Below are 22,717 nucleotides of genomic sequence, written 5' to 3' on the forward strand. Positions count from 1 at the left end.
ATCTATAAGCCACTGACAGTACACGTATATCATATTTCTCCGAATGTTGTGTTACACATTGTACACTAATCAGTGGATTTCTGAATTGAGAATCTGGGGGAGTATTTTCAGGAAGTTCAGAGGTTTTATGACCGGAGTGATCAAGTCAGTTTGATCCTGAATGCCAAAAAAAAAAAAAAAAAAAAAATAATCTTTGATTTCCGTCGTTCTTCTTCAAATTGCACACATGAGCCTTTAATATCAAACTCATGTTTAATCCATAGAAAAAGTGTCTGATTACGAATTTTAAGGAACAATGATTGGTAACAAATTAAACTGGAATCACAATTCACAAACAGTGGCAATTCACAGATATACTTCTCGAGTAAACTCAGGGAATTTCGAGCAGACAACACTGCCTATTCTTGTGCTGTTCTTCCAAAGTTGGATACAGTGCTATAAATCTCCTTCAATTTGCTTTGTTTGGGGAGAAATCATTAGTTTAACAAATGAACATCAGAAGATTGATCGAGTAAGGAAAGGTGCGCAACGAATTATTCAATCAGAAATACTCACATTTACCGGCCTGTATGAAAAACAAATTTTGATAAATATTCACAGAATTAAACAAGATCTGCCACATCCAGTACATGATATGTTTTATAATCACATGCTTAAAAATTTTGTGAAACGTTAGGTTAGGATGAGATGAATATAACATGTACACACACAGTACGTGCATGTATGTGCATGGTCTTTATATATATGCATTATTTCTGTACACAATATACACTTTTCGGCAATATGTTACAAGGATATAGTCTGTTCATGGTAGATGTTTTTGTTTGATTGGTATGACAATGATAATACAACGGTGTAATATATTGTATATGGAGGATTATTCATGAAGAAATTATACAACCAATGTTGCGGTACAACACTATCCTGTTGTTGAATGATACATTTAGCATAGTCTATTGCATTGCTGGGATGTTTTTCCCATTAGGACGGACTTTGTAAACCAGAGTTTTATTCATCATTCCGTCTGCCACAGTAAATGTGCGTAATTGACATAAATTTCATGTATCATACGTTTTAGATGAAAATTTGATGTGGAATCTGGATGATTGCTTTTAGAATTTTCTGTAGCTGGGATTTGACAGTCATTAAATTTTGTTTCAATTGGCAGTCACATGTGCAATGACTTTGTGAAAATGTGCGACGCGTCTGTATGCATGTCTGTGCGCAAAATATAAGCTGTCTGTATAGCTATTAGTCCAAGAGCATTAGATTTAACCTGGAAATTTTTGGTAACAAGCTGATTTTTTTTTTTCAGGATAGGTCCAGAAGATGTCTAGAATAACATACTAAAAGTCCTCATAAATCCTCTTTGAGCATTTTCCGCAATCCAAGATGGCGTCCAAAAGGGTCGCCATTAATTTCCAGAAATTCTTATAACTTTTCGACCAGAGAATCCAAATACAAACTTAGATGTCTAAATATATGTTTTGAAGAATGAAGAACTCAATAAAGCGCATATCAAGAGATGTTGATGCACGCAAGTACGGAAATCCAAGATGGCGTCCAAAATGGCCGCCATTTTCTGAAATTCTTTTAACTTTTTAGCCAGGTAACCTAAATACAAAATTTGAAAATTAAAAATTTTGGACGCTATCTTGGATTTCGGTACTTGCGTGTATCAACATCTCTTGATATGTGTTTCATTACGTTCTTCATGCTTCAAAACATATATTTGGACATTCAAATTTTGTACTTTGGTTCTCTGGTTGAAAAGTTATAAGAATTTCTCGAAATGGCGGCCATTTTGGACGCCATCTTGGATTGCGGAAAACGCTCAAAGAGGATTTATGAGGACTTTTAGTATGTTATCCTAGACATTTTTTTGGACCTATCAAAAAAAAAAAAAAATCAGCTTGTTACCAAAAATTTCCTTGGACTATATTTGCTAAGGATAGGCAAAATATGTTTTATCCCGTCTGGTATAACGGATACTATACATGTTTTCATATGATATATATAACGCATTTATGTATCGGTATGAGAAAGAATGAAGCTTTAACATATTTAATTTGGCTGAACCTTTAATTTGGGGTAACACGTATTATTAGGTGTTACAAAAAAAAAATCCCACTTTTGATCCTTAATAGTGCGAAAACTATCAGATAATCCTGTCTTTGATATGAGTAATAGCTGAAGAGTGTACACTTTAGTTGGAGGTCATTTGAATAAGAAAACATAAATTATTTTCAGGAATCCATGATTAATTTCAAAGTAGGTTTCTAGATTTTTGCCAAAATATTATCCCTCTGTAAAAACGTGAACTTTACACCGGAACCAATGATGTGTATGTTAGTGTGTGCTTACAATGATCCTAAACAACGCAGACATGAATACCACCTGTTCAGCGCTCTGCTAACTAGGTTTCTGGTCTCTTGCTCCAAAGCACATGAATGCTTTACCAATAATTCATGATGGAATGTCCAGGGCACTGATAGTCTGAATTCATGGTAAAGGATGAAATGCATTCACATGAAAAAAAAAATCACATATTTCCATGTGCTTGCATACACTACATTCATGAAGAATAAAGACTAGCTGTGATAGTGGAATTTCTCATGAATAAAAAAAAAAAAACCCTGGTCATTATTGAGAACTATTGACTGGGTGTTAACCACACACTCCCATACACACCAATTGGCAGTCATTCAAAGTCAAAGTTTCTGAACTTTGACTTTGAAAAGAGCATGCATTATCAGCAACGAAACCAAATCGCGTCCATGGTATAAACCGTTCCATGGGGTAATTTGAATTGAAATTCTCTAAAATCTCCGATTAGGTTCTAGGCCTAACAAAAGTAGTTCTCACACCCTTTTTCCGAAATATCAATTTTCTGATGATCGTCTCTAATTTCTAAGCAATATAAAGTTTCTAAACACGACACGAAATGTACATAAGTCTTCCTTGAAAGCACCTCTTTTAAATAACAATTTAACAGTTCTTTGGAAATATGTTACTGTAATCATACATTTCTACTCCATACAAATTACACTCACACACACACACGCACACACACACATGCATGTACTCGTAAAGAGCATATTCTACGCTTGGTTTGTCGATCATCAAAATCGAATAACGAATTTACCGTTTGTGCATTTTTTTTTTTTTTTTTTTGGTTGTTTATGCGTTTGTGGGCGTTATCCAAGTTTTACATTTGTGGTTTGGTTCAATTCAATTCAATATAGTTTTATTCCCGATAAAGAAGAACATGCAGGTCAAAAGCTAAAGTTATTCATTTTACGAAACACATATGAAATTAGTTTGAAATAGTATGACTACAGAGTGTATAAGACTTGCAGACAACATGTCGGATTCTCGCGTCATAGAAAAACTGAATTCAACTTTGCACACAAGTTATCCGCTTCCTTATCAGCACATTACATAAAGAAATTATCACATAATTTCAAAAAAAATTAAGCACAATTAGAAACATTTCATAATTAACCAATCCTAATATATACGTATCTACTAATAATTGAAATTATGTCAATAAAGGAAAAAAATTATTGAACATCCTGCTACAGTAAAAATCACAAAATAGATTTTCATACATTATATAACCACAAATCAACTAATAACAAATATTCTGTACAACCAAAAAAAAAAAATAATCATACTAATGCAAATACACATGATACACAAAAAACAAAATACATAACGAAATTAGCATTCAATAAAACGACGATATTACCTTACAATTGGGGTCGGGAACTATTGTACATTTTAAAAACAAATAATCACAAATCATTGCGTAACTGCTCTAAGCATGGACTGGTTGAATTCCTGAAACGTGGAATGATTGAATTTCAATAAATATTTAGCATGAAATGTTTTAGATAGGCCTATACACGACAAAAGGAATCATATTGATGCAAATAGACATGACATACTTCAGAAACAAAAATAGATATAATGAAGGTGATTAATACCCCTGCTCCAACAGTTCCAGTGTACATGGTGACTAAAGAATTGACAAAAGGTTCAGGGCCGGCGCACTGTTTTCAAAAGTGTGGGGGCCCACTTCCGGGTTTCATGAGCTAACAAGCAAAAAAAAAAAAGAAAAAAAAAAAGGTCCTCAGCTCATCTCTCCCCGTCCACTTCCGGGTTTCTTCAGCTAACAAGCAAACAAAAAAAGTCCTCAGCTCATCCCCTCCCATTGTAGTGCCTCTTTCGTACTTCCGGGTTGAAAAAAGTGTGGGGGCCCAAAGTGATGACACCTTATGTATTCCCTTATATGGTGCACAAAAAGTTTGGGGGCCCGAGCCCCCACGGCCCCCACGGCAGCGCCGCCCCTGGTTTGTGTGTGTGCCTGTGTCTGTGTGTAGTGTCTTGTGAGTACCTTGTGAGTTTGACCACGTCTGCCGATCACTTTCTTGTGTATCCCAAGTTTATGTAGAAATCCCCAAATTTGTGGTTACCATGGCAACGCTTTGTCTGACAGATGTTTTGTTGATGTATTATTTTCAAGGTAAGTGGGCGTTTTACTACTTTTGAAAGCTGGGTTCAACATGGGTCAATCTAACGCTGCACAGTAAACCAATGGGACGCCCTCTCGCACTCAGCATCGGCTCTTCGCCGTTCGTGATATAGTTGGCGAATAAAATTAGTGTACCATAAGCCTTTGAAACTGTATGAAGGATAAACCTTTGTTGAATGGCCTGCCTACTAGCCTGCTCGCCAAGGCAACTGCTGTGTTTCTCTCACGCACACATCTCGATGTCGGATGTAAAGACGAACAAAATTACCTGTTTACGAGAGAAGAATCGATCTCTTCCGACGTCAATCTATCAGAGACTCTTTCTTCGTTGTCTTCAGGTCATAAAGCAGAAACAGAAATGGTCACACAGTATGGTATGTATACTAGCCCATTTCACATCACCGTCAATCACATGACCGGTAGCGCCATGTTTTTTTAAAGTGGGGGGGGGGGGACAGTTCATATTTCTGTTGCCACTTCCAGGTTTCCTCAGCTGACAAGCAATTAAGCGACACTTGAAAATTTTAATGATTAAGACTCAAATTGGTTCTATTGACAACCGAAGATTATATTCCTTGTTTAGTATGACTATAGTTGGATACACATTGCCCGCATGAAATTTCGTAATTTTGTAAGGAGGATTAATCTTTCACAGGACCATGTATCATTAACTTTTATTTGCAACATATGTAAAGTTGCTGCCCAAGGTACCGGTCAATAAAGTCTTGTGTAATTCAAATTAGACCCGGACGTACAAAAGCGGAAGAAATAAAGAAAAAAGACAAAGACGAAATAGAAATATTAGTGCATCAAACAAAGCAAAAATGTAGCTATCAATTTTGGTTTTACGTGCGATCAAATACGGAGCATGAGCAGCATTCTCCAGTGAAATGCAATCCTGCGAGTATATTGCCGTAGCGACATGGTACACTCGGGTCAATAGATGATGTAACTTAGGTCTCGTCTGGAATTCGTGGTACAGTATTTGACATGGGAATGGTGAGTGAAAGGATCGAGGTATCCTCGGTGATGCAGCCAACTTTAACATGATCGACAGATTTCAAAGCGCGATACATATAGGTACTTGTCTCATACTTCATGGTAAAGTAGCTTTCTAAATGCATGTTTAGATTTTGTGTTAGTACGGTTTGGTACAAAGGAGTCTACATAGTCTCGTATTTTGTCAGGGATCTTGAAATGCACTATGGTATATCAGAGTTTGTTCGTTATAACCCATCGATGAAAGATCAAACTAACAATTTTTGGTCCAAAGATTAGTCGGTGAGAATGGTACCTTTCAAATATTTCGAATGATTTCACTTTGGATAATGTACAATCCCAGCGTTGAGAGATTTTCAATCGTTTGTCTTCACTATGTGCTATACAGAATCCGTCGTTTAACTTCAGCAGTATCGCAAATTTAAGCATTTACTCAATTGTGCGTCATCATTCTTCGTCAATCATTTTTACTTGATGTTATCATCATGTTGTGTTTTCTTTTTCGTAATTACATAATTTTCCTGTTTTAGTTCTTACAAATGTGGCAATTTCACAGTTGTTAAAATGGCATACACGATTGTGCAGTTTCAGACTTTTTGTTCATATTTCATCAACGTATGGTTTTACTGAGTTAAATTGTATTGCAGTGTTGTCCATGACATTTGCATCTTGCATTTCCATTTGAGAATTGATAGTACTCACTATCATAATTATCTTTAGTCGTGTATCATAATGTTGTTCATTATACAGGACAACTTTATGCCATACTCTTTTTACAGGGGTCTCAACTATTTTTCAAGTTGAATAAGAAATAGATACAGGCTGATATAATTATGCTCATATGTTATCCCTGATTTTCATTCGTTGATGACCAACACCCTCGGGCAATATTAGCCGGACTTCAACCTGTCGATAACGAGTCAGCTTATTACTTATCGTGACAGTGAGTAAGCTGTGTTTTTATATCCATATTATGTTGACAAAATGGGATAACCAAAGGCGCTGTCATCATTCAATAGTGGTCGTGAATAATTTTATAGTCTCAGTTTATGAACTGGAATTGGCAAACCTCAATTATTCATTGAATTGTCATTTTCAAGGTGAGAAAATAAAGTCACCATCATGTCTATATGTGTTGCAACACAACAACAAAGGGGTCACTATGGCATATAGAACCCAGTGGCATTACTGTACATCCATGGGAACCAAACTAAAGATTTCAGTAATGCGTTGCATAAACACTTTTAGAATGTATCTATTTTGGAAAGATTCAGAGTTGAAAGTGAATTTAAACCCTGGGAAAATGCTGGATTTTTGTCATGTAATACTGGTTTCTGTGGATAAATGGACCAGGAATTAATTTTATGCGATATTGTAACTCGCTAGCACAAGAATCACTTTTTAAAAACATGTTCTGGTTGTGTCTTTACTGCGACACATGTACTTGTTCCATGAAATTATGTGAAGAAAATGCTGCTTTTTTATTGAAAAAAAAAGAACCTGGAGATGAAACTGTTTTGTTTTGTCTTGTTTTGTTTTGCTTTGTTTTGTTTTTTTGATGGAGAGTTGAAAAAGCCACAGACCAACGCACGGAGTTGCGTATGCATAACTTGCCGTTTCCCAAAGGAAACTGTGTATAGTTTTGATTATACGGAAAATATAATGTGTGTTTTGAGAAGAAACAGAGATGAGCATTGCCTTTTCCGTCTTTCCTGGGAGTCGAATATAGCAATGATATAACGCACGATGTAATGTACGGTGATGTCTGAAATGTATAGCAACATAAAACAAATACACACACAGGCACACAACCATGATTCTTTTTTTTTAAATTCCATAGTCGTTAGGCAATGTGCTTGTAATCAAGAATCCTTTTCCGGTTTGTTTGGATCATTATCTACGGGGTAAAAAAAATAAAAATAAGAATATGTTTATAACAAATATTACATGAACGTGACTCCAAATAAAAAAAGAGAGAATAAATTGATTAAGATTGAAATAACTGATTGACTGAAATGTCGGAAGGGAAGGATTTGAAGTGTAGCATTTTGTCTGATGAGGCCAAATGAGTTGACTAAGAATCATTTTTGTCATGGGTCATCGAGATTTTGCCAACACAAGAATCAACCTTTACAAAGCAGATAATGGTTGCGTATTTATATTGTAAGATTTTTGTTTTATGATCGAAACTGCTGTTCAAACAGGAGACTACTGTACATGGCACATGTTACACGAAGCCTTGAAAGTATGGATGAATGTGATGCTGTTATAAGGGGAAAAAAGCGATAGATTTTTCATGTTTTAGGAGAGTCGAATAAACCAGCTAACAGGATAATGTTTGGTTTAACGTGACTGTGAGTTGTTTTGATTATAGATGAAAGAATATAAAAGAAACAGATAGATGAAACTGTTTTGATTCTCTCTCTCTCTCTCTCTCTCTCTCTCTCACCCTTTGGGAGTAGAATATTAAAACAACAGGATAACACGCGATGCAACGTTTGACATGCCAAAAATAGATGTGTAGTAACATACAACAGTTGAACCGGATTTTACATTGCAGAGACGCAAGGAAATGCAGCTGTAATATTTGCTTTTGTCTTGTGCCCATGAATTCAAAGCTACTAGGTCAAGCATGGGTCATAATGTATCCATCTCAAAAAGGTTCATCTTGGAGTTTATTATGAACCTGACTTTCAATTCTAAGAATGTTGGATTTTGTTCTGCAAGACTTTTTTGTGATGGTCACATTGAACAGAAATCCTTTTGCAGTGGGTCATTAGAAACTTGCTGATACGAGAATCAACCATTACGAAATATGAACCTATTGTGAGTTCATTGGGGTTGAAGTATATAGTTTGTATATACCCTTTTCATTTCTCAGCGCCTGGTTTACCTCATTTCCTCTAGATGAAAGAAAAAGATATTCACTTTTTTGTCAACAAAAAGTAAATTGCATTGAATGAATATGTCGTAAAACGGGATCTATCTTCCTGTGTTTTGGTATTATGTTATGAAAATGTTCAGATTGTCGCTATCGTGCACAAAATGAAATTAACTCATGCCGGGGAAAAGGAGGCATATCTAGAAGGCCAATGCTTGTATTTGTGAAGACGAAGAACACAATTAAGCTAACTATATATGCAAAAGTGAGAAATTTACGTAGTCTTAATGGCCATGGCAACGTAGTTCACTCTTTTAGTCAATTCACTTTTTGTCACCATTGCACATTATGCATTGTATGCATTTGTATGGTACTATACTGACTTGTACTCCTAAAATCGTTTAAAAAAAGAATTGACAAATGTATACTTTGTATAATGCTGGATAAAAATAAAGTAATTGAAATTTGTTTGAAAGTAAATAAGAGGAGCACAATAAGGGGTGATCTATGTGTACCAATAGTGTCGTCAGGTGTGCTTGTTCACGTGGGAGACAAGGCAGAAGAAGGTATATAAAAATGTAACAATTAATTAAGATAACACGAGTGGACCTTGGCTAATGATAAGCAATAATACAACATTGATATTCTGACTCGCTTGTGTACTGGCTTTGAGGCTTTCATGTGCAGTGCGATGATACAGAGACTCTAACTCTCCCGTTTTCGACGGGAGATCTCCCGCCGAAAACCCATTTTTGCAAAATCTCCCGTTCTCCCGTCTGAGATTTAATTTCTCCCACCCTGGCTCTTTGTCTCCCGTTGGAAAGGATTCCTTACATATTTCTATCGTATGTTGAAAAATAAGCCTAAAGCCCCCGTTCCACTATGCCGTTCTCGCTACGATTTGACAATTTTGTCAGGTCGGGAAGGATCGGGTAAAACCTGAGCCGATCTGGACACAGTACGATGTTAGAACGCTCTAAGTACGCTGCAGTTACGACTACCAAGTGCTTGCTACGCTCTTACTACGATGATCGGGAATGAGACATCACGATCTCTGCCGCTGCCGGTACGTTTTAGAACGATGTAGCTACGCTGTCAGTGCGATGTTGCCGATGTTATCCGATCGATGCACGATTTTTCTACGCTCTGAACGATCTATACGATCTTATTACGCTGTTACCCCGTTCAGAGAGCTGAAAAGTGCCCGATGTGTCCCGATGTACCCCGATTCGACTGTCGGTCTGCAGTCGGTCAACTTATTAGCATGCAGAACCGAAGAAATATTCTGTGGACCTCGGAGAGGCTCCTAAACTCACGGTTCTTTTGCAGCAATGCATTGTATAAACAAAGACGTGCTGATCCTATTTGTTTAGCAGTGCATTTTGAAGACCAGTGCCTTTTGAAGACAGACTTTCATGTCTTCTTTTTTCTTCTGCTTCTTCATCTTCTTCTAGTACGGTGATGTACTTGTATCTTCAGTCTGTTTGCTTTGATGTACAATTGTAAAGCGCCTTGAGCATTTAATCAAAGTGGAGAACGGCGCTATAGAAATCGTATGTATTATTATTATTATTTTTCCAAGGCTTTTTCTTGATGTCCCTCCTTTTATAGTCCGTCTTCCTCCAGTTGTCGATGATTTCATATTCTTCAAAATTCTGCTATGTCCTCTTCCTCCTCTTTCAGCATCACGCGCAGTCTCTCTTTCTTCGCCTTTTGGGTAGCTGCTTCGCTGCTTTCTTCTCTTCTTTTTCTTCATCTCTTCTTCTTCTTCGAAAATTACAGCTAAAATTACTTCCCGTTCTTGTGCCGATGTTACTGCGCTTAGAAAGACCTTGTTACGCTTATCCCGCTGCGTTTACGCCGTCACTACGCTCTCCCCGCTGCGTTTACGCTATCACTGCGCTCTCCCCGCTTGCCGTACGATTAAAAATATGTCAATTTTGATCGGGGAGATCGGGAAGAAATTTTGAACCGGTTCAAAACTTCTTCCCGATCTGAAAAAATGCCCGCTCCAACCCCGACCTCCACACGCTGCTGCTACGATGCTTCCGATGCCCGTACGCTTTTGCCGCTCTCTCCCGATCTGCTAGATCGGGACAGATCGGGGTCCAAATCGTGAAAGTGGAACGGGGGCTTTAGATAGCACCAGAGAGCATCTAGAATATTTCGCGCTTCGCACACATCAACTTTGAGTCTCCCGTTTGCTAGTTTCAGCGGGAGAATCTCAGATCAGAAGGTACTTTGGGTTGGAGTCTCTGATGATAGACATTGATCGGGATTGTGTGTATCTGCTCTCTTTCGAGAGAGATATACACAATGCACAGCAATGGTCACTGGGTGTGGAAATCTTGAGATATAATAAACGCCTATCCTCTCTTTATGACATTGTTCAATCCTACGTATTTATTCGTTTTCTAATGACCACATTAGCAAGAGAAAAGGAAATGAGCATTGTGGTCATGGTTGACTGAGAAAAAAATACATCTACATTCAATTGCAATTTGTTCCTCATTTCTGTTTGTTCCCGACTCATTAGTGTGTGCAGAAAATTTAGAACATCTAAATTTCTTCGTTTCGTTTTCGTCGCTGCCAATGCCACGGGGGTATTTGTGATTTATAACAAATTATTAAGCAATTTGATTATTGACTACAACTGAGTTTATGGTCGCAGAAATTTGAAAACGTGTTGACAATGGAATTTTGATACCTATGGATGTCACCAAATCCTTTTCATTTCTCCAGTTTTGAAACGCAGGCATTTCCAATCGGTTGCTAACCTTTTATCTATTTTTTATTTTTCATTTATTTATTTATTTATTTATTTATTTATTTTCATTTTTATTTTATTTTTTTTTCTTTTTTTTTTTTTGGGGGGGGGGTCCGGTTTGGAATAATAACTGTGTTTATGCATGCTTTTGGTGTCTCTCTACCAATAATTAATGTATGCAATATGATAAATACGTGTATCTTCTCTACTTTTTCTAAGGGAAATTCTTTTGGATACTTTGAAAAGTTTGCCATCTTGAAATTGTACAACTGTTAAAAAGACCCCCCCCAAAAAAAAAAAAAAAATAAATAAAAAATAAAAATAAAAATGATAATAATAATAGTAATAATAATAATAAATAAATAAAATAGAAAATCTGACGACGATGGTTTAAGCTTGATAGCCAATATTCAAATGATGTGTCTACAGACTGAATTGTTCTCGTTTCCCCGGTTTTCACATACATTGTAAACGGAATCACATTGAGCTCCAGGTATTTCCAAGGTAAAGGGGTCAATGTCAGGTATGTAAGGTTATTTCCTGTTTCCTATATGCGTTATACTCCCTAATACAATATGATATTTGAGAACACTTTAATGAGAGATAACTTTGCCCGAAAATTGCTTCAAACAAGCAATCTATCAGAATTCTGGGTCAAACGTAGGTAACCCTGGACTGACATCAATGTATTAAACATAAGATCAAATGATAAATATTCATTTGGAATTTGTAGTTTTCAACTGCATGGCCTGATATTGATTAGAAAGGGTGATGTCATCCCTTAAATTCTATCGAATACCGTGTTTTATACCATTTCTAGACTTAACCGGTGAACGTTTGTACGTGGACCAGCAAAACTGTCACATTTGTATTATATTTCATTTCATTTTCATTTCATTTTCATTTCATTTTCATTTTGTTGTTTCTGTATGGTACAATATAATCAACTATGATCACTTTCAGAAATATACACATGGTTCATAATAATTTATGGCTGATTTTGCAGATAAAAGGTAAGCAAACCATTGTGACAAAGAACGGAGGCATAATGATGAAAAAAAAAGTCAAGGTACAATACAGGAGGATACCCAGTAAGCCGAGCTTAATATTGGGATCTCATGCACAAAGAAATAAATGAACAGTTTCAACCAACGACTTACTTGACTAAAACAAAAACAGACTATTTCACACAACAAAACGTACACGGTCATGTACACAGGTAATGCTAAGAAAGAAAAACAGAGAAGAAGGGTATAGCGATAATGAAAGTGCAGAGAAAGACCAGGATAGAAAGAAATAGAAAGACTCCTTGTTTACTGTACAATAATACACTGTACAAATACAACACTATTGCAGGTGCATTCACCCTGCTGCCATGTATTAAAACGGTTGGGTGAAGCAACGTACGGACCAATTACATCTGTACATGAAAATAGAGAAAACATTTCATGGCATGCCTACGACAGAAGGCAGGGTATAACAAAGAATTAATCTGCTTCAAGTAACGAAAGAATCATGCTCGTGATATGTGAATTAGGTCACTGATATTTGGCAACTAGTCCAACCCAAAGTACCTTCTGATCTGGAGATTCTCCCGACTGAAACCCCGAGCAAACGGGAGACTCAAAGTCGATGTGTGCGAAGCGCGAAATTCCTAGGGTTCTAGATGCTCTCTGGTGCTATAAAGGCTTATTTTTTCAACATACGATAGAAATATGCAAGAAATCCTTTCCAACGGGAGACAAAGAGCCAGGGCGGGAGAAATTAAATCTCAAACGGGAGAACGGGAGATTTTGCAAAAATGGGTTTTCGGCGGGAGATCTCCCGTCGAAAACGGGAGAGTTGGAGTCTCTGATGATAAATCCTAATTACCCGCGGAAGTGCCTGAAATGAATGAGTTAAATATTATATTAATGTAAGAATGAAGGACTTGGGTCATTCTTACATTCATATGATAGCGCCCTCTCTCATCCTTCTCTCATCTCTATAGCAGAATATCACGTATATGAATCAAAGAACCCAAGTCCATATGAATCAAAGAACGACCCAAGTCCATCACCATATGTTTAACAAATCTGTCAAAGGAGCCAATCGAGCGAATTGCACGGGACTGAGATGGTAAAGAATTCCATTCATCTGGGCCGGTGTACCGAATTGATTTTTTGGCTAAACAAGTTCTGGGATTTATCAGATGAATATTGGAGGCATTTTGTAGGGTAGGAGTGGAGTTGTTCATTGAACTTGAAAATATTCATAAAGTAAGAAGGTAAACACTGAGTATTGTAACGAACCATGAAGGCAGCAGACTGCAAAAAAATTGATGTCATCAATTTTCCAAATTGTATGCTTCTGAAATATTGGGTCCGTGTGAGCTCTACAATCAGTCCCAGCACAGTACGCATGGCTTTCTTTTGGAGCAAAAATATTGAATTTGTACTACTGTTTGAAGTTACCCAGACAATATTGCAATAATCTATATATGGCAAAACTAGTGAGTTATACAATATAAAAAGAATTTCCACCGGAAGATAGTACCGTAATTTACGCAGAACATATTGCGTGCAATGGGATTAGATATATGTCTGACATGATCAGACCAATTTAAATATTCATTTATAACAACACCCGAAAATGTTATACATGGTTTTTGTTCAATTGCAATATCATCTATGAAAAATGTATCATCTATGAATAATGTTTTGCTATAGAGAAGGCTATGTAAATGTTGCGACAATTGTTGTCACATAGTGAGGGACGTCAAGGAATTCCAAAGAGTTCGCAAAGTCAGCACAGTCAAAGTAATGTAATCCTTTACACAGCAGTGCTTATTGTGCTCATTACAAACTATAGAGGTGATTAACAAGATAACTCGTGTAAGTGTACATGATTGTACAAAAGAATAATAAAACACCTACGAGCACTATTTTCAATAAAGGGAAAACAATTAATGTCATAAAAACCAACAAATTAAGCATGGTAAGAACGTAGTCTTTCATACCAACTGTTTTGTACACGCAGACTTTGTACATAACTCTCTATACAACGTGCGACTCAATACAAGAATCCCTAGTGATTTCTTTGCTCACAATATTGTTTGTTTGATTGATTTCTGGATGCTTACGTTTTACTTTTTCTAAGACTTTAAACATGTCTGGCGAAATGATAATAACTGAAAAACATGATATAAAAGGTTATACGGGATATCCAGATATTCATCGGTGCACAGTGAAAATAGTAAAAGAAGGAAAGTTTACCATGTGCAGCAACATATCGTTTCAAAACACAACGGTATTAATAGTCAGTGATGATTTAAAGGGATACATCAGCTTTATAATTATGCTCCCATAGCACTAATAGCCGAAGTGTGCTGTAACTCTCAATAAAAATGATGATAAATAATGAATAATGATAATAATAATAATAATAATAATAATAATAATAATAATAATAATAATAATTATTATTATTATCATTATTATTATAATAATCAATGATAATAATAATAATAAAATTATTATTAATAATAATAATAATAATGATAATAATGATAATAATAATAACAATAATAATAATAATAATGAAGTCTTAGTATGCAGAGGCCAGAGCAGATTCGGGAGCGTACAAAATGTCACCAAACAACTAACAATGTCTTTAAGCTGTAAATAATGTATTGTGTAGTTGAAAAAAAAAAATATCATTCTACCCTTATGCCATGGGATATTGTAGGGTGCACGTCACAATACCGACACCCACGAGTCATACATCCCACGAGTCGTCATACAGCTCACAAGTTATACAGTCTGCGAACTCGACACTTGGTAAATAAGGCCCATGAGTCCGACACTGTATAGGCAAAAAAAAAGGGCCCATGAGACCGACGCCTGGCAAAAAAAAGGCCCAAGAGACCGATATCACGGCACGTGGCTTAATGTATTATACACACAATGAACAGAACATACCCGAAATCCATTTGTTTCTATGATATTAAGCAGATTCTGGAAAAGCATAGATGTAAAAGAGTTTAAAATAATCTTCTATTATCATTCTCAATTCAAATGCAAGCTGAGAAGATATTGGACAAATAATACTATAGTTACCATGTTAATTGTGTTTAAACAAAACAAAATAAAAAACAATCTCAGATTTATATCTTCACCTGTCCTGATGTCTGGAATGGCGTGACTCAGAGACCTCTTTCAAATCTTCCCTGTTCTTTTTCCCTTCCTCTTTAAAGTTTTTTTCTTTCTTCTGTGTGTTACAATGTCATTGTGTTCTTTGCTCTTCTACAATATTGAATACTTTATTTATGTGGCATTTTTTCTTCTTTTTTTTTTGCATGTCGGGACCTATTGTGTGTGTTTGTATGTATTATTTCGTCACTTTATTTCCGGGTTCACACGGGCTAATTAATTGTGTATGTGCCACTGCGTTGGTATCTCATTTTTCATGTTCATTTTCTTCTCAAGTACTGAAGGCAATATGCTTTTATTGTTACAGCTGACAAAAGTTCTAACTGTGCACACCCTTCAATTTGATCTACGTTCTGCAACATTTGCTTTTTAGTTGATCAATTTATTGACTTCTTCAACTGTCATTCTTGCAAAGCAGGGGCGCAGACAGAGCGAGAGAGGGGGAGGAGGGGGCAAGCGTCCCCCAGATTACAAGGTGGGGGATAACATGAACAAACTCACCCCTCCCCCAGGTTTGCATCGTTATCAACATTATCATTATTATCACTATTGCTATCATTGTTATCATTGTTATCATATTCATCATTTTTACTACTATTATCATTATCACAATTGCTATAATTGTTATCAGCATCATCATCATCATCATCATCTTCATAATTATCGTCATCTTCGTTGTCTTCTCCAAGTCTTTATTTCGATATATCTGGTCTCTAAAAAACAAACAAACAAACAAACAAAAAATCTTATGTCTCTATTGGGACGGGGTTTTTAAATGTTTAACAAGATACCCGTATATACACTGTAAAAAAAAAATGAAAGGAAAATCAACATTTTAGATGTTAATCTTCCAGCGTTCACATTTAGCACTCAGACGTGTCAGAGATGTTAGATTTACACTCAAAATGTTGAACTACTAGCTGTTAGATAAAACACTTCCCACTTTTGATCCTTATAGTTCCAAGACTATGTTTTAGTTAACACTGTCATTGGTATGATTAATAGCTGATAATGGTACAATTTAGTTGAAAGTGATTTGAATATGAAAACATGAATCGGTTTCATGACATTCATGATTAAAGTAAAAGTTGGATTCCAGATTTGGTCAAATTTTAACCCTCTGTACAGAATTTGAACACTACACAGAAATCAATGATATTGTGTATGTGAGTTTGTGCTTACAATGACCTTGAACTGAACAGTGGGCATGAATATCACCTGCATGTTCAGAACAATGGACATGGATATCATCTGTTCACAGCTCTGTTGATTAGGCTCTGGTGTATTGCTCCAAGGCACTTAAGAATAATCTATAATTAATGATTGATTGCCCTGGGCACTGCCAGTCTGAATTCATGGTAAAGAGTGAAATGCGTGCTCATAAAATAAGTAAGCACATGTTTTCATGTACTTGCATACATTACGTTTCAGGATGAATGAAGACTATAGCTGCTGTGATAGCAGAATCTCTCATGAACGAATGTACAATGATAAAGCATTCAAACCCCGCCCATTGTCCAGGACCATTGTCTGGGTGTTAACCACACACTCCCATACGCACCAGTTGACTCCTGTGCAAAGTGAAGGTTTGTACAGAGGGTTGAAAATAGAGAAAAATGAGAACTCTTGCCTTGAAATTAATCTTAAATCATAAAGAAACTGAGTTATGTTTTCATCTTTAGATTACCTCTAACAAAACTGTACACTAATCAACTGTTGTTCATATCAATGTCAGTGTTCTACTAAGGATCAAAGATGGGAAACTTTTTCTGTAACACGTACCAATTCAGAAATGATAAATACAATATTTTGAGTGTTAAATCTAACACTTATTTTCGGAAAGGTTGGAGGAGAGACGACGTCTAAACTGTTGATTAACCATTTTATTTTTTAGAATATACAACGGGGATAGTGTAAGTACATAAATCTATCCTGTTATTGTCATCATCACTATCATCACCTTGATCACATGATCCAGTAAATGACACACAGTAATAAGCGAACGCCTATATGATTGTAATTGACGTGCGCGTCACCGTCGCTCTTCCTAAAAACATCTCCCAACTGAACCGTTACTGCTAGCACATCCGTTAATATTTACTTTTCTAACCTTTTTTTTTTGGAAAAATTTCTTTAAATTCCATCGAAATGTGCACCAGATCATTGAATTTCAATTCTACAAACACAAAGGCTCCCTCTTTCATGTGTTTCCTTAATTTGTAGACACTCCGCATACATTCTCCCTGCCAGTTCCACCTCCATAAAGGTAGCACACCCAACAAAAAAGGCTAACACGCGGAAATACCACTTTAGCTTTCCACATTGTCCTGCATGACTATTTCTCACTTTCTGATTGAAAAAAAAAAGAAACCTGAAAGGAAAAATATTTCGAATTTCGCTCCAAAATGTACACACAAATGTCTAATTAACGATTTACCTCTGCCAAATAATCCCACCTGAACATATCTCGGGATAAAGCTAGACCGGCAGCTGACATTCAAACATCACCTTGAGTCACTGAAAGCCAAAGTGTCATCCAGAAACAACCTCCTTCGTCGCCAGCAGGGTCATCCTGGGGAGCCAACACATCCACACTTCGTACTGAAGCCCTTGCCCTGGTATGCTACAGAGTATGCTGCCCCGGCATGGTGCAGGAGCGTGCATACACACAAGCTTGACACCAGGCTCAATGAGACACTGGGAATCATCACCGGCTGTGTATAAGGCCCACTCCATCTGAGCTCCTCCCTGTGCTAGCTGACAATGTAGCATCCGCAGACCTACGCAGAGAGCAGTTAACCCACAGCCTGGTGAAAAAAGCCTCACTGGGATCCAGGACACCCCCTTCACAACTTTGCCCAGATTCCCAACCACACGACCACCGACTACAATTGTACCTTCCCGTCGCCCTTTCTCTCGCCGTACCACAACCCTTTGCAGCAGTCCAACTTCAACGCGCTCGAAGCATGGCGAGCCCGCTGGCAGGAAATCAAACTTCCCACCCAATTTACAGTCCACCCAAATACACTATTGCCACCCGGAACAGAACTAGTCCGCAAAGAATGAGTTACCCTGAACCGATTACGAACTGGTATTGGGCGTTTCAATCAGAACATGAATCGCTGGGGCCTGCACCCTTCGGCAGCTAGTATCTGTGGACACCCCTACCAGACTGCACACCATGTAATCCACAACTGCTCTACCCTCAGCCAACCAGAAAGCACCACCACCAATCTGACCAACCCGACCCCGATACAGTGAGCTGGCTGCAACGCCTGATCCAACTTGCATAGCTGACTCATACCTAAGAAGAAAAAGAAGAATGTAATGTGTGGAATAATGCTATATTAACAAGACATTCGTTGGGTAACGATGAAAATGCAAAACATTAACCAAAAAAGATTTGCCGGAGCCGCAATCTCAGAACGGGGTCAGACTATAAACTCGGACTCAGGGACAACTCGGCCTCGCTTTAAGTTGACGGCGCGGCCGAGTTGTCCCTCTGGATTGTACAATGTTGTACTTTCGGAGCGCTTCGCTTTCTGGCTGGTCGAAGTTATGGGCCGAGTTGATACAACGCGCGCATCAAATAGCCCCTTTTATTTGGCGCGCTTACGAACTGAACATGCGCCTACGTATAAAATATGGCGATCACGAACCATAGGGCTGAGTTCTCCCTTGGACAGAGTTAGTCTGAATCCATCTGGAATAAAAGTCGGTTTGATCTCAAAATACTCCAAAAGAACTCATCATCTCGGAAAATCGCGTCAGCCAGGTAAGTTTCTTGATATTGTCAGCAATATGAAATGGTGCAAGAAGGGTTTTCACTTTGAAATTCCGCTAAAGTATGCTTCAGATCGTTTAATTTCAGGTCAAAAAATGCAAAAGCTCCCTCATGTGTAGGAGGGTGAATACGCTTGTTGCTCCTCTTATAGCAAAAAAAAAAAAAAATGTCCCTGCCACTTTTCCTGCCTGCGGCAATGTATATTGATTGTGTGTGTGTGCGTGTGTGTGTTTGTGTTTGTGAGAGAGAGAGAGAGAGAGGGGGGGGTGTGTGTATGTGTGTAAATGTGGTTGTTTGAACATACATTGTGATTGCAAATCGTACTCCCTATAGGTAAGGGTGGGATTTCACGGAGCACGCGAACGATTTGCGAAGGACGCGAATGGCAAAATCCAGCATTCGCATTTTGGTCTGCAAAAGATCGCCAAACGAACGTGAGGGTTCGGAAGCGTCGTCAATTGTTCGCGAATGTCGTTTTTACTTCGGCGAGAATTTCAATAAAGTTTGAAATTTTCTGCGAACCTTTTCCGCACACTTGGTCGTGATTTGCTCGTGAATTGTTCTCGAAAGTGTCTTTAAAGCCTCGTCATATGCGCAAGACCTTCGCAAGACACGCGCGATGTTCGCAAAATGTTCGTGAAACTCCAAACAGACTCCGAAACTTTGGAGAATGTCTCGCGTATGTTACGCGAAATCTGCGAAGTTTTTCCGATCATTTTACGACGTAATCGCAAACTGTTCGCGTACCTTTTGAGACATTCTCGCGAACGTTTAGCGTACGTTTGGGGGATGTATGACCTGTACGTTTTCTACAAATAAAAATCGTAGCATACACCTAAACATCAAACAATTATTAACAGCTATAGTAACAAAAGAAATTAAAGACTAGCAAAGAGAAAGAAATGTTTGATATACAAAAAAAAATCGCAGAATACACTTAAAATTAATCTAAAGTATGTACAATTTTATTTGAAGTATAGAGATTATGTGTTGGAGGAACTGCAAAAAAAAAGATCATATGATTTACTAGGGAGATACGTCCTAGGAAAAAAAAATGTAGGCAAGCACACAATAGAAAAATGAGAGAAAAAGAAAGGAGAAATAGAGGAAAGAAAAAAATTCAACTCAAGACAGCTTCCACCTCTCCTTGGGTACATTTTCTCTCATAATTATTGAAAATTTTTCGTTGTTCGCATTTCCGTCGCGTGTTCTTCGTGTACGTAACATGCTGTACTTTAGCAATGATACACACGACATTCGCACATACGTCGTGGAAACTTCGCACAAATTGCGCAAGAATAGTTTTCGGCTTCATTGTCGGAAAACATTCGGAGAAAAACTTTTCCGAATGTTGGATTTTGTCATTCGCGTCCTTCGCAAATCGTTCGCGTGCTCCGTGAAATCCCACCCTAAGAAGACCTGTCTACGCCATTGTTGCAAAGCATAATTATATTATGTCTCTTCTATTTTCTCGCGCACGTATTTTTTTTTAATGTAATTCCTATCTAGCCTAGTTCTTCTTTGCATCGTATATTTTATAGATATGTACTTTTTGTTTCGGGGCATGGTTGATATTGTTATCCCGAAGTATCTCAACCTCCACGCTATGACCCGAGGAGATTGCTCCGCCTAGATAATTACGATTGAGAACGTGATTTTTAGATAATGACGTCATACTTACGTCATGGATGACTGATCACATTGATACATTATAGATTCATCGTCCGCAGGACATGATACACATTAGATGGAGTAAGTTTGATGGTGACAGTCGAAGGACTTTTTGAGTTATCCTATGCACAAGATTTGAAGAAAAATAAAGAAAGATTTCGGATCACCTAATGAAAGGAAAGCGCACTGAACATGTTCTGTTGGGAGAAAGTTAACCTTCGGTCATGCACTGACTCGCTGACCAACGTAAGGATCAACGTTATCAGGCTTCAACGTAACCATACAGAATTCATCACTTTCCTTTTCTTTCGTTTCCATTCTAGTCAACACGATGCGCTTATTCAAGCTACGGAGGCCAGTGGTGGTACTGAAGCGGTTCGCGTTGCTAGGCGTGGCATCCCTCCTCATCATCACCCTAGCGACGTCACGAATATCGTCCTCTCACGGAGACCTCGGGGCGCTGGAGGCAAGAGACATGTTGGAGAGGACAAAAGTGCGACGGGATGGACTCGAACTGAGGGCAGGAATACGCAGCGAGAGAGCCAATTCGATAGGGTCAGTTTTAAAACCAGGATAGGTGGACTGCTTGAGTTTTGGCGGAATTAGAATACGAAAAGAGAACGCTGAGTCATTGATTATCATCAATATTATCATCATTATTATCATTATCGTCATTACAATTGCTTTGACCATTGTTTTTATAGCTGTTAATTCGATCATTATCTCTATTATTGTTACAACGCCCGAACGTGTGTCAAGTTTTCAATTACGTTGACAATGCATTCAATAGATCAGTTTATCGATAAGTATAGGCCTTCTTCGCATACCTTTATTACAAAAGTCTCTCTTAAAAATCAGACGCCTTGACTTAGGCTAGCCTGAGCGACTCGGTCAACAGAGCAACAGTTTACATGTCAAAGAGCATTTCTTGTATGGAAATGAAAGTATAGTTGGGTGGACTTGCTAGTTTTTATACGTCCTTGAAAATATCTACAAAATGTAGGAAACTAATAAAATAACTTAGCCTGAAATTATATTTCCTTCATCATAAGATAGCTGAGGATACTTATGTCAAGTTCAAAGCCACCCGAGGATTGACCGACCTATCATCAATTCATGTAGGCCTATGCCTAAGCAACGGGCAATCCGTTGTAATATTTCATGTGCTGTGTGAGAAGCAGACTTTATCGGAATAAAACATGAACGTAACTATCCTGTATGCTATTATAAACTGTTTGGATTCTGAGCGCACACACTCGTCGTAGTGGCCGACACGCTGGCCGATGACTGTGGTCCAGCGTAATACATCTATCGTATTGTGTCATGAATACATTTTCCCCCTACACATAGTGTTGGTTACAAAGTTATGCACAAAGTATTATACTGAAATGTTAGTAACACAGTGAAAGAGAAATTTCCCCTTACACCTTTCCAGCGCTTCATCTGGCAAATTCCATAACTCAAAAAGGCGAAGCATCTGTTTACTTTGATCACTCTGAACAGATGAGGCAACACAGGCATAAAAATAACTCGTCCTTGGCTCCGCTTGCTCGCGCGATAATAAAACAAAAATTTTTGCCTTTCACTTCGTTGTGTAGACCGTTTACGTATAGGCCCCGAGTCCTTGTCGGAACTTAGATGTTTTACTCCAATTAGTAAAGTGCGGGGGGGGGGGGGGGGAAACACAATACTAGAAAAGAACCGTGACTTCTACGAAGATACATTTCCATCCACGCACGTCTTCAGCTGCTTCATCCTGTTACTGACAGACAGTACCGTAGGCAAACTTGCCGTGACGAGCTTGTCACGGTTGTCTAGGTGCGTAACAACTGCATGTGCCTTGCCACAGAGTCGGTATTAACATGTTCATACAAATTAACTAACATTC

General features: G+C 37.8%; 1 protein-coding gene across 1 annotated transcript in view; it reads left to right on the forward strand.

Annotated features, from left to right (window-relative positions):
- Positions 1-18,488: 18,488 nt before the first annotated feature.
- The window catches only part of LOC139716526 (uncharacterized), a 38,153-nt gene continuing 33,924 nt past the window's right edge, over positions 18,489-22,717 (forward strand). The window contains exons 1-3 of the mRNA XM_071628066.1: positions 18,489-18,631; positions 19,118-19,149; positions 21,153-21,384. Coding sequence (XP_071484167.1) covers positions 18,489-18,631; positions 19,118-19,149; positions 21,153-21,384 — 407 coding nt within the window. The remainder of the gene's footprint in view (positions 18,632-19,117; positions 19,150-21,152; positions 21,385-22,717) is intronic.

Source organism: Diadema antillarum, unplaced genomic scaffold (genome assembly GCF_040938485.1).
Source record: "Diadema antillarum isolate AM-2024a unplaced genomic scaffold, OU_Dant_1.0 scf00000066, whole genome shotgun sequence".
In the NCBI taxonomy this organism is placed as follows: domain Eukaryota; kingdom Metazoa; phylum Echinodermata; class Echinoidea; order Diadematoida; family Diadematidae; genus Diadema; species Diadema antillarum.